The sequence below is a fragment of the Triturus cristatus genome, chromosome 9, assembly GCF_964204655.1.
Source record: "Triturus cristatus chromosome 9, aTriCri1.1, whole genome shotgun sequence".
Lineage (NCBI taxonomy): Eukaryota > Metazoa > Chordata > Amphibia > Caudata > Salamandridae > Triturus > Triturus cristatus.
This window is the reverse complement of record NC_140592.1, coordinates 1,220,582,199-1,220,602,184: the sequence shown is the minus strand read 5'-3', so window position 1 is coordinate 1,220,602,184 and position 19,986 is coordinate 1,220,582,199. Positions and strand designations below refer to the sequence as shown.

Sequence of the window (19,986 nt, the reverse complement as noted above, 5' to 3'; positions counted from 1 at the left end):
TCTTAAAGGGGAATTGTCAAAAGCGAACTGCCACCAACCAGGCGCTTGTAACATATATCTTGTATACTTACGCTTTGCCAGATTTTATTGTTTGGAAACATTTTAATCTATGTACTTTTATGATATATGTTTCTGAAACTGATCGAATAAAGTTATTTGAATTTGTATATCAATGACCCTTAGACGTAGTGGTGACTGTGGAGTTTGCCTGACTGCATTGAATCCAAACCAGTTATGTCCTATGAGCTTGGGATGAACAATGTTTTGAGTCCGGTGGTTGCGACGGTTCACCGTGTTGTGGGTAAAACGGCTACTCAGGGACATTGCTTGCTTCCACCATAAGTTTAGGAGCCAAATAATGCTGGCTTGCCTTCATGTATTGAATAGTAATCATTCCTTCTAGCGATGTCTACTTGGCTTATTCCAGAAGACTCCGCAGTAAGGCCGACTTTGGGAGTATCTCGAAGGAATGAGGTAGTCTTGGTTAACCTTGACTGTGTTCTCAGAGAGCCATCTTGAAAAGTGTCTCCGATTAATGAGTTGACTGGTGTTTATTTGATATTTCCTACAGCATCGCTTTGTCATTGAACTTGTGAAGCAGTCTTGCTTAACCTCAGGCTGCTTAACCCCGTTCTCTGGGACATTAGACATGGGTTCATTTGTCCATTTCTAGAATGGGTAGAGATCAGTACATGATCTCTGCTACTGGCTGTGTGCCCTTCATTCCTCAGTCTACCCCCATTAGTCTCCTGCAATGGACTTCTGGACCACAATAGACTTCTGGGTGTTCACCTCTAGAGGACATTTCTTTTTACTTAGTAAAAATAGTGTGAGTGTGAATAAACGTTAAATTAAAATATCACACCTGTTACGTCTCATTTCCTATAAATTTGGTTTACTCAGTATTGTTAGAATGGCACTTACTAACCTGTGGAGTATGGAAATCTGAGTTTGCTTTTCTGGGATTTACACTTGGGACCTCATCATTATTGCATATATCAATAGCAAGTGTTAGCTCACTCAGCCATCCTGCCATTTTCTGAGGATGCTGTGATAGCCAAATTACCTGACAGACCTACACTCCCTTTCAGATTTCTCCTCTTAAAAAATCGTGCAGTTGTATATAAATAACACTGGACTTGGTTTATTTTTCACTGCTTTGTTTTTATGTTTGGGTAGAACTTTCTTTTAGGTTATGTAGCTTTGTTGAATATGTTTTTACTGTAGTGTTACATCTGAAAGAAACACGTTAGTTAGATTCCTCACCTTAGAATATCCCCAGGCGTCAGACTGGATCCGGAAGATTTTTCGTCAGCAATACCAGTTGCGCGTCGCTAGGCGTCGTCTGCGGCTCCGCGTCCGTCGTCGGCGTCGTGCGCCGGAATGACGTCATCGGAGTACTTAGACGCCGCCCTCGCGCGCTGACGTCAGTTCTTCTTTTTTCCGCGCCAGTAAGCGCAGATCCGGGAGAGCTACCCCTTTAGTCACTTTTTGACTAACTTTTTTCGATCCCTTTTGATCTTGTCTCGACTCCGGTGCCGGTAGGATGCCTGGTTTTAAAGCCTGTGCTGACTGTAGCCGCTTGATGTCTGTTACGGACCATCACCGCCGGTGTCTTTACTGCTTGGGCCTCGACCACGACACGGAGTCGTGTTCGGACTGCAAGGCCCTGACCTCGAAGGCTAGACGGGAGCGGTCCTGTAAGCTTCTCGAGATTCGCCACTCGGCTCCGCGCCCCTCTCGATCCCGGTCCAGGAGGAGGTCCAAGGATCGGTCGCGGAGCCGCAGCCGACGTCATCATCGGTCGTCGGGATCCAAGTCTTCGGGTAAGTCGAAGCACTCCAAGAAGTCCAAGAGGCGACACCGCTCTTCGGACTCCCCTCGCCGGTCGCGCGACTCGGCCGAGGGTAAGGGTGGTTCCACCCCCGCGGCTCCGGCGGAGCCGCAGGCGCCGTGCAAGTCCCCATACCCACCGGTCCCTGGGACTGACGCGACGCCGGCGGAAGTCAGTGCCTTCCTTTCGGCCATGAGGAGCCTGGCTCCGCCGTCGACGCCTGCTGGCGCGCCTTCGGGCCCCGCGGACCCGACTGGGCTGCCTTGCCTGCCGGCGGCTCCGGCCCCGGCGCCGTTGACGGCTCCGGCCTCGACGCCGCAAGCGCCCGAGGGACCCGTTCCCGAGTCCCCGCCGACGCCGGTCGACCTCGTCACGCCTCCTCCGCCGGCGTCGACACCGGTACCACCTCCGACGCCGACTCCGCGCGACGTCGAGCCCCAGTTCAGCCCCGCTCTGGCGCCGATACGGCGTCGATGGACGCCGCGTTCGCCGCCGCTGGAAACACATTAGGTCTATCGCCCGGCTCCGCTCCTTCCTCCTGTATACCAGGAATCGGATGATGGGGACAACTGGGAGGGATCCGAGGATCCTATGGCCCTTCAGGCTCAAATGTCACAGGACTGGGCAGATGAACTGGGGGAGGCCAGTGGCCTGGATACCTCTCCGGACACTGGATTCGTCTCTCCTCCGACTGTGTATTCGGAGGAGGGCGCTGCTTTCTCTGTGGTGCTGCGCAAGGCGGCCGCAGCCCTTGGGCTCGAGCTGCCTGCCGTGGCTGTGAGGACTAACGTCCTTACTGAGGTGCTTCAGTCTGCAGCAAGCTCCACTGAGCCTCTGCTGCAATTCAATGAGGCCCTCATTGACGTTCTGCAGGGCACCTGGTCCAAGCCCTCCACAGTTCCTCCTGTGGACAGGAACGTCGCCAGGCGCCACCGCCCTGCTCCGGGCGACCCCAGTTTTCTGTCCCAACACCCTACCCCTGAGAGCCTGGTTATCCAGGCCTCTACCTCCCAATCCTCCTTCCCGACCGCCCCGCCGGACCGGGATTCCAAGAGACTGGAACAGTTTGGCAAGAAGCTGTTCTCCTCCTTTAGTTTGGGCCTGCGGTCTTTGAACACCGCCTGTCTCTTGGACCGTTATTCCCACTCTCTGTGGGATGCGGTGGAGGACGTGCTGCCCCTGTGTCCGGAGGAGGTCCGGACACGACTTACCCAGGCTCTGGCCGATGGGAGGGATGCAGCGCGACATGCTATCCGATGTGGGCTTGACACTACGGACTCGCTGGGTAGGGCCATTTCTACCACAGTGGCGCTTAGACGTCACGCCTGGCTGCGGTCCACGTCATTTTCGGGCGATGTCCAGAGCACTCTCATGGACATGCCCTTTGATGGCACTCGCCTTTTTGGCGAGAAAGCGGACAGTGCGCTGAATCGCTTTAAGGACTCCCGGGCTACGGCCAAGTCCTTGGGCCTCTCGGCCCCGCGGTCGCAAACTTCCGCCTTTCGCCCCTTTCGTGGCCAAGGAAGGGGTGCCTCCTCACGTGCGCCTAGCCACCAGCCGCAGAACCAACCTGCGCGCGGTCGCGGACGTGGTTTCCGCCGAGGCGGTTCTGGAGGACGACTAGGTCAGCCCACATCCACCCCGGCAGCATCCGCCTCAAAGCCTTCCTAGTCCGAGCTTTCAGGCCCATTCCACGCCAGTGGGCGGCAGAGTTCGCCATCACCTGCTCCACTGGCGGTCCATCACATCGGACAGGTGGGTGCTGCAAATCGTCCGAAGGGGCTACTCCCTCCCCTTCGAGACGACCCCTCCAGCCATGCCACCGCAGCACCACCGTATCTCGGGGGATCATTTGAATCTTCTCCACGAGGAAGTTTCGGCCCTCTTAGCCAAGGGGGCCGTCGAGCGCGTTCCGAGCCCAGAAGTAGGTCGTGGTTGTTATTCCCACTACTTTCTGGTTCCCAAGAAGGGCAAAGGGGGCCTACGCCCTATCTTGGACCTCCGGAACGTCAATGCCTTCCTCCGGAAGGAAAGGTTCAAGATGTTAACTTTGGCTCAGGTTCTAGCTGCCCTAAACCCCGGAGACTGGATGGTAGCGTTGGACTTGCAGGACGCATATTTCCACATCCCCGTCCTGCTGGCCCACCGGCGTTACCTGCGGTTCACGGTGGGCCAAGAGCACTTTCAGTTTACCGTGCTCCCCTTCGGCCTCACCAGTGCCCCTCGGGTGTTCACGAAAGTGATGGCGGTGGTCGCAGCTCATCTGCGCAGATCAGGGGTTCCAGTCTTCCCCTATCTCGACGACTGGTTGTTGAAGGCGGGCTCGCCCCAGACAGTAGTCTCCCACCTCCAGACTACGGCGGATCTCCTGCATTTGCTGGGATTTTCCATCAACGTGCCGAAGTCACACTTGAGTCCCTCTCAGAAGCTCCTCTTCATCGGAGCGGTTCTCGATTCGGCGCAGTTCCGGGTCCATCCACCGGAACAGCGGGTCCGGGATATACAGGCCCTGATTCCCATCTTTCGGCCTCTATCCTGGGTTTCGGTCAGGCTAGTGTTGCGGCTTCTGGGGCTGATGGCCTCCTGCATCCTACTAGTGCATCACGCCAGGCGGCGCATGCGGGCTCTGCAGTGGGACCTGAAGTTTCAGTGGGCCCAGCATCACGGCAACCTGTCCGACCATGTCTTGATCTCGGAGGGCACTGCACAGCAGTTGCAGTGGTGGCTCACGGACCGCGATTGGGTCGAGGGCAAGAGCCTCTCCCTTCCCCAACCGGAGCATGTCGTAGTGACGGATGCGTCCTTCCTGGGATGGGGTGGCCCTATGGGAGAGGCGGAGATCAGAGGCCTCTGGTCTCCGGCGGAGTCTCGTCTCCACCTCAACCTGTTGGAGTTGAGAGCGATCCGACTTGCACTGAAAGCCTTCCTTCCCTCTGTCAGGGGAAGTGTCGTGCAGGTGTTCACGGACAACACCACCGCCATGTGGTATTGCAACAAACAGGGCGGGGTGGGGTCGTGGACCCTTTGTCAGGAGGCTCTGCGCCTCTGGACATGGCTGGAACACCAGGGCGTCACCCTAGTGGTTCAACATCTGGCGGGCTCCCTGAACGCCAGAGCAGACGAACTCAGCCGCCGGTGCATGATGGATCACGAATGGCGTCTGAACTCCGAAGTGGTGCAAGGTCTCTTTCAGCAGTGGGGAGAGCCTTGGTTAGATCTATTCGCCACCGAAGAGAACGCGCAATGTCAGCAGTTCTGCGCGTTGGAATTTCCAAGGCGGCACTCGCTCGGCGACGCTTTTCGTCACGAGTGGAGTTGCGGTCTGTTGTACGCCTTTCCGCCTATACCACTTCTGCCCAGAGTGCTGAAGAAGATCAGGCACGACCGGGCCCAAGTCATCTTGGTGGCTCCGGATTGGGCACGAAGGTACTGGTATCCCGAGCTACTCAGTATGTTGACCGATCCCCCGATACGTCTGCCCCTTCGGGAGGATCTTCTGTCGCAGCAGCAGGGGACGGTCCTCCACCCGAACCTGTCCAGCCTCCACCTCCATGCGTGGAGATTGAGCGGCGGCAGTTGATGCCATTTGACTTGCCTCCTGAAGTCTGTGATATCATTCTGGCAGCCAGGCGTCCCTCCACAAAGACGGTATATGCCTGCCGGTGGAACAAATTTGTGGCATGGTGCACAGCAAAGGCTGTGGATCCCCTTTCCGCCCCTCTTTCTGAGGTTCTACTGTTTCTTCTTTCTTTGGCCCGGCAGGGCTCTGCCCTGGGCACCCTGAAAGGTTATCTTGCTGCCATCTCTGCCTTCTTGCGGCTTCCTGATCAGCCTTCTCTTTTCAAGTCCCCTGTAGTTACACGCTTTCTAAAAGGCATTACTCACACGTTCCCTCCTGTCCCTTTTGTAATGCCTAAGTGGGACTTGAATCTTGTTCTCACATTTCTAATGTGTGCTCCCTTTGAGCCTCTTCATAATTGTCCTCTTCGTCTGCTGACGCTTAAGACTGCTTTTCTGGTAGCCATCACCTCGGCTAGACGGGTGAGTGAGCTCCAGGCTTTATCTTCAAAGCCTCCCTTTCTCTCTGTTCATCCGGACAAGGTTGTCCTTCGGCCTCGTCCCTCCTTTCTTCCGTAAGTGGTGACTCCATTTCATCTTGGGCAGTCTGTCACCTTGACCACCTTCTTTCCACCTCCGCATCCTTCCAAAGAGGAAGAGAGGCTCCACCGTCTGGACCCAAAACATGCGCTCTCCTTTTATTTGGACCGCACAAAGCAGTTCCGGGTGGACGACCAACTTTTCGTTGGATACGTGGGTGCTAAGAAGGGGAAAGCTGTGCACAAACGGACCATCTCTCGGTGGGTCGTTTTTGCATCAAAATTTGTTACTCCTTGGCAAAAAAGGACCCTTCTGTTGGGCTGCGCGCCCATTCTACTCGGGCCACAGCGGCTACTACTGCTTTGGGACGGGGTGTCCCTTTGCAGGACATCTGTCAGGCGGCAACGTGGGCTTCGCTACACACGTTTGCCAGGCATTATTGCCTTGACAGCCAAGTCCGGAGGGATGGCTTCTTTGGCCGTTCTGTCCTCCAGGACTTTCTGGTGTGATCTTGGTTCGCAGACCCACCACCGGGGATGGTATTGCTTGGGTATCTATTCTAAGGTGAGGAATCTAACTAACGTGTTTCTTTCAGATGAACAAGTTACTTACCTTCGGTAACGATGTATCTGTAAGAAACATTAGTTAGTTAGATTCCTCACCGACCCACCCATCCTCCCCGTTCTGCGAACTGACATCTAGGGTTAAGGTTATCCTTTTCAGGCCCCTAGATTTTATTTTTGGCACCAGTGTCGGTCTTTGCATGGCTCTGCGTTCCTGGCGCGGAAAGCTATGTACAAGAACTGACGTCAGCGCGCGAGGGCGGCGTCTAAGTACTCCGACATCATTCCGGCGCACGACGCCGACGACGGACGCGGAGCCGCAGACGACGCCTAGCGACGCGCAAGGGGTATTGCTGACGAAAAATCTTCCGGATCCAGTCTGACGCCTGGGGATATTCTAAGGTGAGGAATCTAACTAACTAATGTTTCTTACAGATACATCGTTACCGAAGGTAAGTAACTTGCTCTTTAGTGTTTCCATGCCTTTGGGCTCATGTATGTGTTGGATTATATAATATTTAAATTAAACGCGCAACATACGTTGAAACTGAAGGCAGTCTGAAGTAAAATGATAGCTACAATGACTATACGTACAGTATACCTGGAGATAATTATCTGCATCCGTTAACAATCTAGGTGTGCTCTCTGTGACAGATACCAAGCGTAAAAGGGGCTGTGCAATCATGAATCAGAAAACTACATGTCTTTGGCACTGGTTAGTAGCGTATTGTCATGAACCGGAGGACCTCAGGCGGATCATCCGTCACCAAGGTGGATTCCTACCAATGAACTGTGGAGTTCTAACCAAATGAGGAGTTGGAAGAAGTAGATAAGTTTCAAAGGAGAAAGCGATAATAAGTGAAGTGTGCATGAAGTGGTCGATGAATGGATACACAATTCGGCTGACATTAGAGCTGACAGCTGTTCTAGGATAATTAGATTCTGCTGTTACGGAAAAGGTCTTTTCCTTATTCCTCTGAGATTTTAAAACAAAAACTACCAAGTGTGTGTGTGTGTATCATTTGAAATTAAACACCAATAAACTTTGTTAAAATACAAAAGGCAACTTTGTAGTTACAAATGGATGTATGGGTCATGTGACATGTATTCTACTTCTTGTTTCTTCCTCAGTGACCCAGGAGGAGGGTTGGAGATGTCTGAATTCATCAGGGAAGCCACGCCTCCAGTTGGTTGCAGTTCACGAAATTCCTTTTCAGCTCTAGATCCAAACAATCAGGTAGGAAGCTGTTTTATTTTGCTTTCTATACGTGTCTAACTATTCTATAACTGATTGTCTGAGCCGGAGAGGGCAAAAAGTCAGAGGGAGAAGGTGAGATATCAGTTGTTTGTTTTCTCCCTATTGCATGCCGCTGAGGTATGTCCCTGCTTAGCCTTCAGAAGATGGACATATTCTCTGGATCCGGTTGTGCCAGAGAACGTCCAGTGTCAAGGGGCCAAATTACAAACAACAATGCAAACAATCTATTAATAAAATAAATAAAAAAAGAACACTGCCTCACAAACATTTTAATTATATCAGTTCAGTTCAGAAAAACTTTATTCAGTAAGACCATAAAAGTATATTTACAATACAATACATTTCATTAGAAGATCAGATAATAAAAAGGAATCCATCCATCTTACACAGAGGCATGTGCAACATCTTAATATTTCATAAAGCAGTCTACAGCGAAACATGTCCGGATCCTTTGGCCTCCATAAAGTGCATGTGCAGAATATGTGCATTACAAATGAGTGTTACAGAAAGAGGCAAACATGAAGTACAACTTCTCAATTATGGCTGTAAAAATACAGTTGATTTTAGACAACATTAAGGTGCTTTGCTGGGGTCGTAAAATGGTGAGTCCAGGGAGATTGCCTCACAAGCCACCTTGAGGTTTAAAGAGTGCACATACGAGGCATAGTAAAAACTTGGTGCGTCAATAAAATTTGAGTTAAAAACAGACTTAAAATTTGGATTAAAACATAAGCAGATGGGAACATTATTATATTTTAAGACTTTAACATTTTGATTTAACCATTAACAGATGGGGACATTATGTGCACTTGCGGATTTGATAACAAATTTAAAAGAGTCCAAAGTCTATGCCACATTGAAATTAAGAATCGAAATACCGTGAATACAATGGGCGTGCAGGTGTCAGTTTTCAGGACTCTAAATGCCTCACCACAATGCACAAACCCTAGATTCCTACACAACTGGGTAAGCCAACTCTGCCTAACTAGCTTTTAGCCAGGGCAAAAAAGAAAACCTGAAGCTGTGACTCTTCCTCGCAGTTGCAGGCAGGGCACCCGCGCAAGGCTGTCTTTGACCATTTACATGAAAAAGCGCAAAGCGGCAGGGTACCATGTCTAAACTGGAGATATAATTTCCTTGCCAAGGGAGGTTGGATATCATCCAGAAAGGGCTCAATTGTTTATTTCTCTTTCATTAACAGAAATTTAGCGGTCAGATGTCATAAGGTTGAGCTCCCTTCGATAGCTACAATTTTGGTAATTTGGTAGATTTTTACTAATTCGGAGCGTGAGATTGCAAAACACGCTTCCTCTGGGTTACTCCAAAGACTAGGCTTTCCCTAGCTACAGCATGCATCTTTGATATATGTAAACCAAAGGATTTTATCTACACATGGGAGACTCAGTAGCTCTTTTAATTCTGATCGATAGGCTGCCAATTCCAGCGTCACCCACAGTCTACGCCAAATGATTAGGGGTCTGAGACCAATCTCATCCCCAATTGGCTTTATTCCTAGATCCAATCGTAGAGGGATTAGAGGGGTGCTTAAAGGGAGACCTAGGATCCGCCTCATAAAATTATTCTCTACTTTACTCACGTTGGTACAAGAACAGTGGCCCCACAATTCCGCCCGTACATTATTGCACCCCTGGCTTGCACCTTGTTAATCTCTACTATAGGGCAGCGGGTTTAGCGGAGGAGTTTCGTAGTAATTTTGTAATACCCCCAGTAGTCTGGACTAACTTAAGGTTGGCTTTGGCTATTTGTGGCCCTCACTCAATATTTACTGTCAGGGTGATACCCAAATATTCAAATACCGACACCCTCTCCAGCATAGTGCCATCCACACAGGGATTGGAGCGTGATGTCTTGGCGGGCTTGAAGACCATAAACTTGGTCTTCTGGGTGTTGATCTCCAGCCCCCTGTTACAGAAAGTGACAAAACTATCCAAAACCCTCTGGATGCCCATAGGCGATTTTGACATTAAGAGGGTGTCATCCGCAAACATCATTGCTGGGACCTTTGTGCCTGCTAGCTTAGGGGCATCATTGTCTTTTACCTCAGTGAGTTGCGCAACCAATGCATTGACAAAGAGGCAAAACAGGGTAGGAGCGAGCACGCACCCCTGCCTTACTCCTCTGTCATCTGGAAAACGGAAAGTTAGTTCACCTCCTTTGCCACACCTTACATGGGCAAAATTCCTTTCATGCAATCTAATAAGCATGATCAGAAGATGGCAGGGGATCCCCATGTCTCTAAGTACCCCCCATAACTTAACTCTGGGCACAAGATCAAAAGCCGTCTTCAGATCCACAAAAATTAAATAGAGGCTGCCACCCTCCATTCTCACAGTTTTCCAAAATATGAGTTGGAGTCTATATATTTGGTCAACAGTGGAAGTGTTCTTTCTGACTCCGGCTTGATATGGGCTGAGTATTTCATGTTCTTCCATCCACCCCTGGGGGCGATCCAGAAGTATCCGTGCAAACAGTTTTTGCGTGACATCGATCAAAGTGATCGGTCTGTAGTATGCAGGCAGGAGTGGTGATCACTTTTAAAGACTGGCAACTATATCAAGTGCAGCATCAGAGAAAGTGAACTAAAATAATATTACAGAATTCCTGATTAACAGTAAAAATCCATCATCTGTGGGAAGCTAGGCAGAAGTTTGTCCTATAATCAGCCGGAAGATAGACAGAAGTTTGTTCTATAATCATTAATCAATGTTATGAGAAACTGTACAGGGAGTCAACTTAACTGGGTCCTAATAGCAGAGATATGGTTTCTTTTATGTAGGCCAGATAGAATGCTTATAGCCCAGTTGTGAACTACCTAAAAAATGTAAATGTATTTATGTTCCCACAAATTACAGCACTGCAATATAATCAATCTAAAAATACAACTTCCTCAATCAGATCAATTGATGCCTTCTTGTTTTCCAGTGATTTGATTAGTCATCAAGAATCTATCCCAGGCTTCAGCCTGGTTCTGGATGGTTTTTCAGCAATTGCGGATTCCAACCACCAGCTGGTACTTCTTTGGCATCAGCTGCGTATCTGCAAGATATCCTTGACAAAAGTGACAAATCATTTCCAGCAGATTAAGTCCGTTTCTTTTTGCCAATGTTGACATCGCGATGTGCTCACCAATGTGTTTTTGGAAAATTATACTCTTTTTTGACGTTTTCTTCTGTGGTCTGAAAAGTTCTATGGTCTCTTCACCAGAGTAGTCAAAGTTTAAAGCTTGTGCATTTTATTACAGACAAATGTTTGACAGATCCACATTTGGAGGGTTCAGAATGCTGCTAGCACTGGTGATACCTGTGCCCTTATACTTCCTAGTGTCAGTCGAGAGAAGGAATTCAAATATTTTAAGACCATGCACAGCCAATGCTCTGACCACCCTCACACATCAAAAACACCATAAAGAATATGAAAAATGTTTTTTCTCCTTCCTTGCATTGGATCACATAGCAGGGGATTTCATGGAGGAATATTCAGAATTATCTGCCTCTTAACCAGTCATGAGAAAATGTTGATTCCTTACATCCTCCTAGTTAGAGTTTCTCTTCCTTCTTGAGCTTCAAGAGAAAGCTAAAAGATCTCCTCCTCAATCAACATCTCAACTAACAAAAGATCAATTGGCCGTTAAGACATGATCTCAAACTTCAGTTCTCCCTACATCCCTCCCCTTTTATTTTACCTCCCTTGTGTGCAAACGTGGACTCGGTGTGATCTTATTGCTGAGATTTAATCATACTCACTATTTGTAATGAACATGCACAGATGTAAAGTGCTCAGGTCTTGCCAGCTCTATATAAAACTCCTAAATAAATAAATCCAGGCAATTTGAAAGGTCATCTTTATGTTGAGTATGCCCTAGCAGTGAAACTTTTTTGCACCCTGTTGGAGCAATTCTGTTCTTCTGGCACCATCTGCCCCCTTCATCCCACTGATGGCTTCAATCTAGGGATTGTCAAGCCCCATGCCATGCATGCTGGCTCCAACTCTTCCAAAAGTGATGATAGTGGCTTTGTTTGTGATATGAGGTATGTCAATGCCATGAGAGCTTGGTGCTAAAAAGGTGGTGAGGGGATCAGGCTTCATTGCTAATGCTCACTCTAAAACAAATTACCAGTTTTCTGAGAGTAGATACTTGTTGTACAAAAGACCTTAAATCCAAAGTCCAGCCATAGGATGAGAGACCTTTTCATAAATGATGCGGATGCCTTGAGCTTACCGTAACCTTATTCTCTTGGGATGAGGATGATGATAGTGAGGAAAAAAACTGCTTCTTCCAGATCATTTTGAAATGTCCTTCTGTTGGACCTCAAAACACGATTGTTGTGAACACAGTAATTGAAGGAGAATAACCAACAGTGGAGGACCCGCCCCATTTGTGGTGCGGTGTCTCCACTGTTTTGGGTGTGAAGGAACCTGCAGAAGGCTTTGAAATGGCCCTTTTCTTTGCCCAGACGAAAGGCCATTTTCCCCAGAAATTTTAACGGAGAAATCATAAGTTTCCGATATTATTTTTTAGGTCTCGCCTGACCCAGCGCTTACGCTGGTCTGGCGAGACTTAAAGTAAGGGCTTAAAAAAAATGCTACCGCCGGCCACAGCTTGCAGTGCGTGGGCTTGAGCAGAGGCGCCATATGGCGTGATTACTGCTGCACGCGCACCACTCGCGCACATGCAATGCAAGCTGTGGCCGGCGGTAGCATTTTTCCCCCGCCACGGCAGTCATTTCTCGAAGCGGGCGCTTGCATTTTTTTTTCCTGTTTATTACTTCTATGTAGTAATGGCGGCACCCGTGCTTTAGCTTAAACATCTTAGGCTAAAATCTGGTGCTGAGATTGCTTCAAAAGTAAATAAATAGACAATTCTTTACTTTTGAAGCAATCTCGGCACCCGACTTTAGCTTAAGATGTTTAAGCTAAAGCACGGGTGCCACCATTACTACAGAGCAGTAATAAACAGAAACAAGCATTGGCATAGCCAATAGGTCTCGCTTTTGGGACCTTATAAGTATTTAGTTATGCATTTGTTGCATGGCTAAATACTTATAAGGTCCCAAAGGCGAGACCTATTGGCTATGCCAATGCTTGTTTGTACTGTGAGCTCTGTTAGATACCATTGATGCAGCTAGGCAAAGTCCCATTCTGTCCTTGTAATCAGCTGAGAAGTTGGAAATAAACCTTCACTTCTTACAGCTCACCTGACATTCACCTGTATTATGCTGTTAGGTGCCTATGTTTTGAACTACTCCACATTGTAGTTCAAAAGAGTAGGTGTGGTGGTCCACACATTGTTTACATTCGGCAGCCTTTGCATAGAGGACATCTTATGTACTTTAGTCCTCTTACTTATGAGAGCAGATGCAGAGCTGGTTTTGCAGCTTCAGCAAATAAGCGACACTTTCCATCACTACAAAATCATTAATTAAATGTCGTTTTGCCGTCCCTGTCTTCATAAATAACTCTGCAGTTCTTATCTAAAACTTGATTGAATAGTCTAACCACTTCCAGTATTCTGAAAACAAACCTTTATTTTCTTATTTATCCTATCGAAGACATCAACCTACAGCCAATGTACTTCGTTCCACTAGAGGAATGTTTTAGAATTAAAATCCAGTTTACTCTTGTTTTGGAGTTGCGTAAGATGCTGCCAGGCAGTCGATGCCTACCTGCATGGAAGAAAAGCTTGATAAATTTGTCGAAGGGCTTCGAATTTTTGCACTGTAAACACAGACCAGTTTTTTTTTTTTTTTTTTTACAAAACAATTGTTCGTGGCCTTTAGAGGGGGTTCACCTTAAAATAATTTTTTAAGGTTGATGGGCAGTTTGATCTATACAGTGATATTGGCTAAGCCTGTACCCTATGACCGGAGCAAAATCGTTTTACATATTGTGGTTGATGCCGTTAAAGATTCAGCCTTGGCCGATGGTCATAACACTACCAGACATTGTTGTTTGGACCCGGACGCCAAAGCCATCGTCCATTTGGGTGCACCATTCTGTCGGATTTGCTCCTTTGGGGAACTGGTCTTGCTTTGCTGCACTGTTTCCAAGGTACTGCTTAGTTGTTGTTTTCAAGTGCTTAACACACCACATGGTGAGTCGGCACATGAATCCTTATTGTGTTTGTGGTGGCAGTAAGCATGGACATTTCACATGTTCCCAGTAGGCACTGACCTGCTTGCACGTTTGTCCGATTCAGCCCTGTGGATCTGTTGGGTGCACTTGGAGTCCTTGATTTGAGAGATCATTCTGTAGATACTGGGGATAAGGTAGTAGGCATTAACACTGCGTACTGGACAGACTACTCAATTTCAGCAATCCATTTCATTAAGATCTTTTTCACTTCACTTTTAAAGTGCATGTTCTATTGCCAGCAGTTCCTTCAGAAGCGTCGCCAGCCTTGCATGAGTTTTGATTGAGACCATTCATTTGCTTGATTTGCAGACCTTGTGCATTCAACTGTTCAGAATATTTTATTCTTATTTTTCGTATGTTCTCTTTTTTAGAGTGTGTTATCCTGTATTGGAGAAGTTGCAGAAATCGCGAAAGGTAAGACCAGGCTTGTGTATTTTCTTACTTTTGACAGATTTTGTATTCTGTTATTATTAGATGTTTGACAAGTTTTCCTACTTTCATCACATTTTATTTTAATTATTTTACCTGCTGCGCTCCTCAAGCTGTAGAAATCTTACATTCTATGCTGTGAGAAGGCTAAAGTTAAGTTGCTGACTTTAGTACAACAGTGCATGGTATGGAAGTAGGGAAAGTGATCATTGCCCCAATGAATGGCATTGAAAAGTGATAAGATTGCACAACCACCTGTCAGTAATTGGCAGTTGCCTTGTTTTTTTTTTTTAAGCTTTGACATAAGATGTTGATTGGTACAGACAATTATAAAAACCGAAAACTTTGCTTATCAACTGGAAGAGTAGTGGAGGTGCGTGCAGCCTTAAGAGTACCATCATAAATCAATCTCCACTGTACAGTCAATACTATAATTGGTGTGGATAGTGACACCCTTATCTATAGAATTATTATCCAGGAATTCAAATAGAACTGCATCAAATCAGCTCGAGGTGGTTGACATTCATGTCATGTAATCATGTGGCTATCACTTATTTTTACAGCATGATTAGCTTCTGGATTCATGCTCTGTTCAATCGTTGCCAATCTAGTGGTTGGGTCTGGAAACTTCAGTTTTTTCTTATTTTCTTTTGGGCATCGATCAGAGGAGGAGTCATGCTGACAAACTTTCACATTAAATGTAAGCCCACAATGGCTTAATAAATGGTCTCCATCTCCAAGTATTTTTTTCAGTTCGGAAGCAGTATTGGGAGCCGAGGGTCATCAAAAAAAGATGTGGAGTGCAGCACTAAGATTTCTAGGACAGACTAAGATAGCAAACGAATTTTAGAGGTGGTGAGAGAAATGCATAATAGATGAGAGATCCACGTCAAAAAACAAAGGTGACCAGCGTTTCTGTTGGGCTTTGACTGCATAGTGAGGAGAGGAGCCTGAAGAATATCCCCTTGTCTCGTTTAAGTTTCTCAACCAGGAGCTGTGAAAAATACCCCTTTTTCGATTTTGTCCAAATTTCCATCGCAAATTGGCATGGAAGGACACTCAATATGTTTTAAATCTTTACCTTCTGAATTTCTAATGTCTGGCTGTAAGTTGCAAGGTTTTCCTACCAAAAACCTTGAAGGTGAGGGAGAAACAGTGCTGGGGACCTTGCCTGATGTTGCAGGCCAAATGGCTATCTTTTGAAAGACCTTTATTTAACAGATGAAGAGTAGCATGAGAGGATGAAAGAGAACCAGGCAGAGCAGAAAGGATCCAACATTAGTGATACATTGTTCTGAAAAGCTGTGGCGACAGTGAAAAAGCATGCACCGACAATGTCTCATGGTTGTACTGTGCCTGAGCTGAGAAACTGGAAACTTTGAAGCATTCTAACTGGCACCAAAGACCTCCACTACATTGGAAACCAAAAACTTCTAGGGACAATCCTTCACTCTCTGTTTTGGCTCTGAAGTGGTATCCTGATCAAAGGGTAAAAAATGCAACATTATAAGGAAAGAGATATGGTGGCACCTTTTAAAAAGAAAAGATTCAACAATCGACATTAAACATACTCTCGATGTGGAGTGAAACAAAGCGCTGTCTCAAAGCTGAGAAATCCTATACAATACCTTCTGAGAGGCCCAATGAAGAGATAGCCATACTTCTAGAGAAGGAAGCTCCTCTGGCAACTCTGAAAGCACAAGAGGAACTGCAGCATGAGGACGGTCACCAACCCCCAGGAGAAGAATGCTCAAATGGGGATGAAATTCTATTTGGCAGCATCTGCAGACAGACTTACTGGAGGAGGAAATGGACTCCTCACCATCAAAACCTTTACCAGTAAACGCTTCCTCATTACATCACACACTAGTGAAGAGGGCAGCAGACACCTACTGGGAGCATCTAGAAGATGATCAAGCTGAGGTTTACGCCTTATTGGAGACTGTTCCCACTGCAAAATAGAAATTGGTTTCTGCCCATGTTACCAACATCCTTGACTAGGAAAGGGGTGTTTTTAGAGACCCAGCTTCTGATAAGGCAATCACACTATGAAAACAAATCTTAAAGCGATGATTTAAAAAAACAATAGGCCAACTGACTCCTGAGCAGCGCACAGCTCAAAAGAGTGCTATTGCACCTTCATCCATGGGACTAGTGACAGAGAGGGATAGCAAATGGGTGGTAGTTAGGACCAGAAGGTGAAGAGCAGCAGCCAGACAATAGCGTATTGCCAACTGAAATGCTTAACTCAGCAGATAGGACCACCAACAGTTAATATGATTGAGGATTTTATACAAGTCTTACCAGAACAGAACAAAAATCAGACCTAGACAGTCATTCGAAAGGGGAAGATCATTACGAACATGTCCAACATCCCCTCTGCGTGCTGCTCACACAGCTAGTAGACAGCTATGTATGGGCAGAATACTAAGGGGGAAGCCGCATACCATTTGCATGGTAGAATCTCTTTTGACCAATGTTGAATGACTCCTTACAAGGAATGAAATGTGACAAAACCACAAAAATTGATTGAAGTGCTGCAGGCAAAAGATTCTTTCTGAAGAGGTGCACCAAGCAACCAAAAACATTTAGGACGTCCAGTATTCCAACTACAGCAACAGCTGCGTCATGTTGTGGAGAGACGATCGATTTCTCAAGCAGATGTGCCTCCTTAAACAAATAACTCGCACACAAGTTCCCTCAACATTTAACGTAAGTAAGGGACAGGTGTGGAAGTTTCTTCAGGAATGGTGAAAGATTGCCTTTATCAAATAGGTAATGAACATTATATGCCGCTATTGCATCCAATTGGAGAAATACCCCGCCACTCCAAAAAAGAAAGGGTGCAAGACAGATCATCACCAGACCATTAACTCAAGAAGTGCAGGATCTTTTAAAGAAGTGGGTAATGGAGAAAGTGCAGAAGGAGAAGTGCAACCAGGGATTTTTATCCTGTCCTTCTTAATCCCAAACTCTGAGCTGACATTAAGGCTGATAAAAGACCTAGAGTACTTGATCAAGTTTGTGAACACTCAAAACTTCAAAATGGCAGTGTGGTAGCAAGTGATTGCAATGTTACTGAAGTGAGGTAACGTTGCAATTCTAGATCTATAATCTAACTACTTCCATATTCAAATGTTTAAACATCACATGAAATATCTCAAGTTTGTAATAGAAAGCTCACTTTCAATACTAAGTTTTAGTCTCTTAGAGTGTTCTAGCTATGGTAGCAGCACACCTGTGGAGACCAGGGATACATGTTTACCTCCACATAGATGACTAGCTGATGATGGCAGGCTCATTCGAACAGTGGCAAACAAAACAGGAGATGAAGTCAACATACTCATTGGAGTTCTCACCGAACGTGGAACAGTAATCCCCACAACCTTCGAAGACAGATCTTTTTGGGGGCAGAGCTAGACTCAAACAAGGCCAAGATTCAAGAGTTTTGGCACTGACCTATACCTGGCCTTTACCAGATGTTGCAATCTCGAACAGTGAAAACTGTGATAAAGATGTTAGGAATAGTGGCATCATGTATTCCCCAAATAGCATTTGTCAAGTTACATATGAGACCCATACTGGAGTGACTCCCAAGCCAATGGTCTCGGGCAACAGGGAATTGAGATGATCTAGTGATCTCACTGGAAAATTGCACCGGGCACAGCAGTGGTGAAGGAAAGGGAAGATACCGGAAAGCAGGGACTTCTAACCACCAATCCCTATATTGATCACCTTCGTGGAGGCATTCTACATGGAGGGGCTCAAGATCAGAGAGTCATTGATAAGAGAAGCCGTTTAATACATAATTGTGTTAAAACTGAGGACAGTGCCTGAAGCCCTAATATCCTTCCATGAAGGTGACTAGAAAGGGGTTGCAGTTTCTTTGGACACCATAGAATTGTTGTATTTGAACAAACCGGGGAACACAATTTAATATTCGAGCAGATAACAGAGTGTTTGTTAAAAAAATGTTTTTATTTTTTTTAATCCTTTCATAGCAGTACATCTTTCAAAATAACAGATATGGAGGGCTTGCTCCTGAATGAGGTTCAAGAAGCGGGAGTCAAAATCTTGCAGGATTCTCATGTAGACCTGTCCCCGACACATGCAACCGCCTTTCCACTAATCCCAAAGATCACAGTAGTGATCAACAAATGCAGGTAAACCAGCTGACCATGATAGCCCTGCACTGAGTCTGTCACACGTGGTATTTATACTTGGAAGAGATGGGAAAGTGTGTGTCATTCAGGGCCAGCCAGCATCAGCACAGCAGCTGGACTCCTGATGTTCTAGAATTTTCCCATGAACGCCTACTAAACAAATGATTGGAGGATATTTGCGAGACAAGATACCTCACCACACACAAGTGCTGTGTAGTTAAGTGTACCATGTTTAAACACTCGTGGATAAAGGGCATCCTATTGAAAGGTGATACAACAATCATCAAATACTTTATGCATTTACTTGACTCAAAATCCTCTTGCATCTCTGTATGGATACACCTAGCCGGCTTAATTGCACTTATACTAGGAACTTCAGGAAACAGTGTTTCCCATACCAGTGTTTAAAAGGTTACTAGAAGGGGGAAAAGGTATTTGCCACCAAGTTCAGCTCCAACTCCTTTGTGGAGCCGAACCTGGTATTAGCACAGCTAATGAGACTGCAGTTTGAGCCAGTGCATACAGCAGATCTGAAGTACTGTGCACTAATGACTTCTTAATCACGGTCCTGTTCTTTCATGGAGTTAATGTTTAAAGGCCTTGACTATTCCGAAACCTTATCTGCAGATAAAGAAGGAAAGAGTAGTTGAGTGAACCAGTCAACTGTGTGTTTCTAGTTGCTAAAGACACCAACAAAAAGAGCACTGCATATGCAAGATGAGAGCTGTCCTGTATTACATATAGTAAATTAGGCGATTAAGGAAAGACAAATGCTTCTTGTGCACTCCCTGGCACCAAACCAAGATCTCCCAGTTTCACAGAGACAGTTGTGAGATGAATAGTGCAGAGCATCCAAACAAATCAAAAACAAGCAAGCAAATCTTCTGATTTTCAAACCTTGGGTCGGATGGGCTGAAGACTACTGTAGGTACAGTTGGATGTGCAGTTGTAGTTATGCAAGGCGATTTTATCACATGTAAAAGCAATAAACACATTCTAGAGTGAATTCTATTGTTTACGAAATTGCAAATTAGTACACAACAGAGTATAGTTAACTGTAAACCGTTATCTATTAACTAGCTAGCAAATGGGTACAGAGGTTCAGCCTGAAAGGAGAAAGAAATAAGAGACTAGATATAGGTGTAGAGTAGAGAGAGATGGATAGGAAAGAGAAGGCAGTACAGGGAAAATAGTTATTGTATCTGCGGCAAAGAAGTTGTACAATTGTTGGCTGTTGGCATTGTTAGAACACATTGGTCTCGCCTCCCAGTCGACGAATGGTCCACCAAGCTTGCCAGCAACCAACCCCTCTACAATGAGGATCCTTGTCTAGCCAACCAGGCTTACGAAGACTGGATCACACAATCTCTTGAAGACACCCTTCCAAGAAGTAAAACCACGCTGAAATGCTCCCATAAAACCGCCCCCTGGTACTCAGAGGCTCTCGGGGAAAAGAAACGCCAATGCAGAAAAACCGAAAGACGATGG

General features: G+C 46.3%; 1 protein-coding gene across 3 annotated transcripts in view; it reads left to right on the top strand.

Moving 5' to 3' along the window:
* PCNX1 (pecanex 1) overlaps window positions 1-19,986 on the top strand; it is a 617,237-nt gene that overhangs the window by 208,282 nt on the left and 388,969 nt on the right. For all 3 annotated transcript variants that reach the window (XM_085627291.1, XM_085627290.1, XM_085627289.1), the window contains exons 3-4: window positions 7,627-7,732; window positions 14,278-14,320. In XM_085627291.1, coding sequence (XP_085483417.1) covers window positions 7,627-7,732; window positions 14,278-14,320 — 149 coding nt within the window. The remainder of the gene's footprint in view (window positions 1-7,626; window positions 7,733-14,277; window positions 14,321-19,986) is intronic.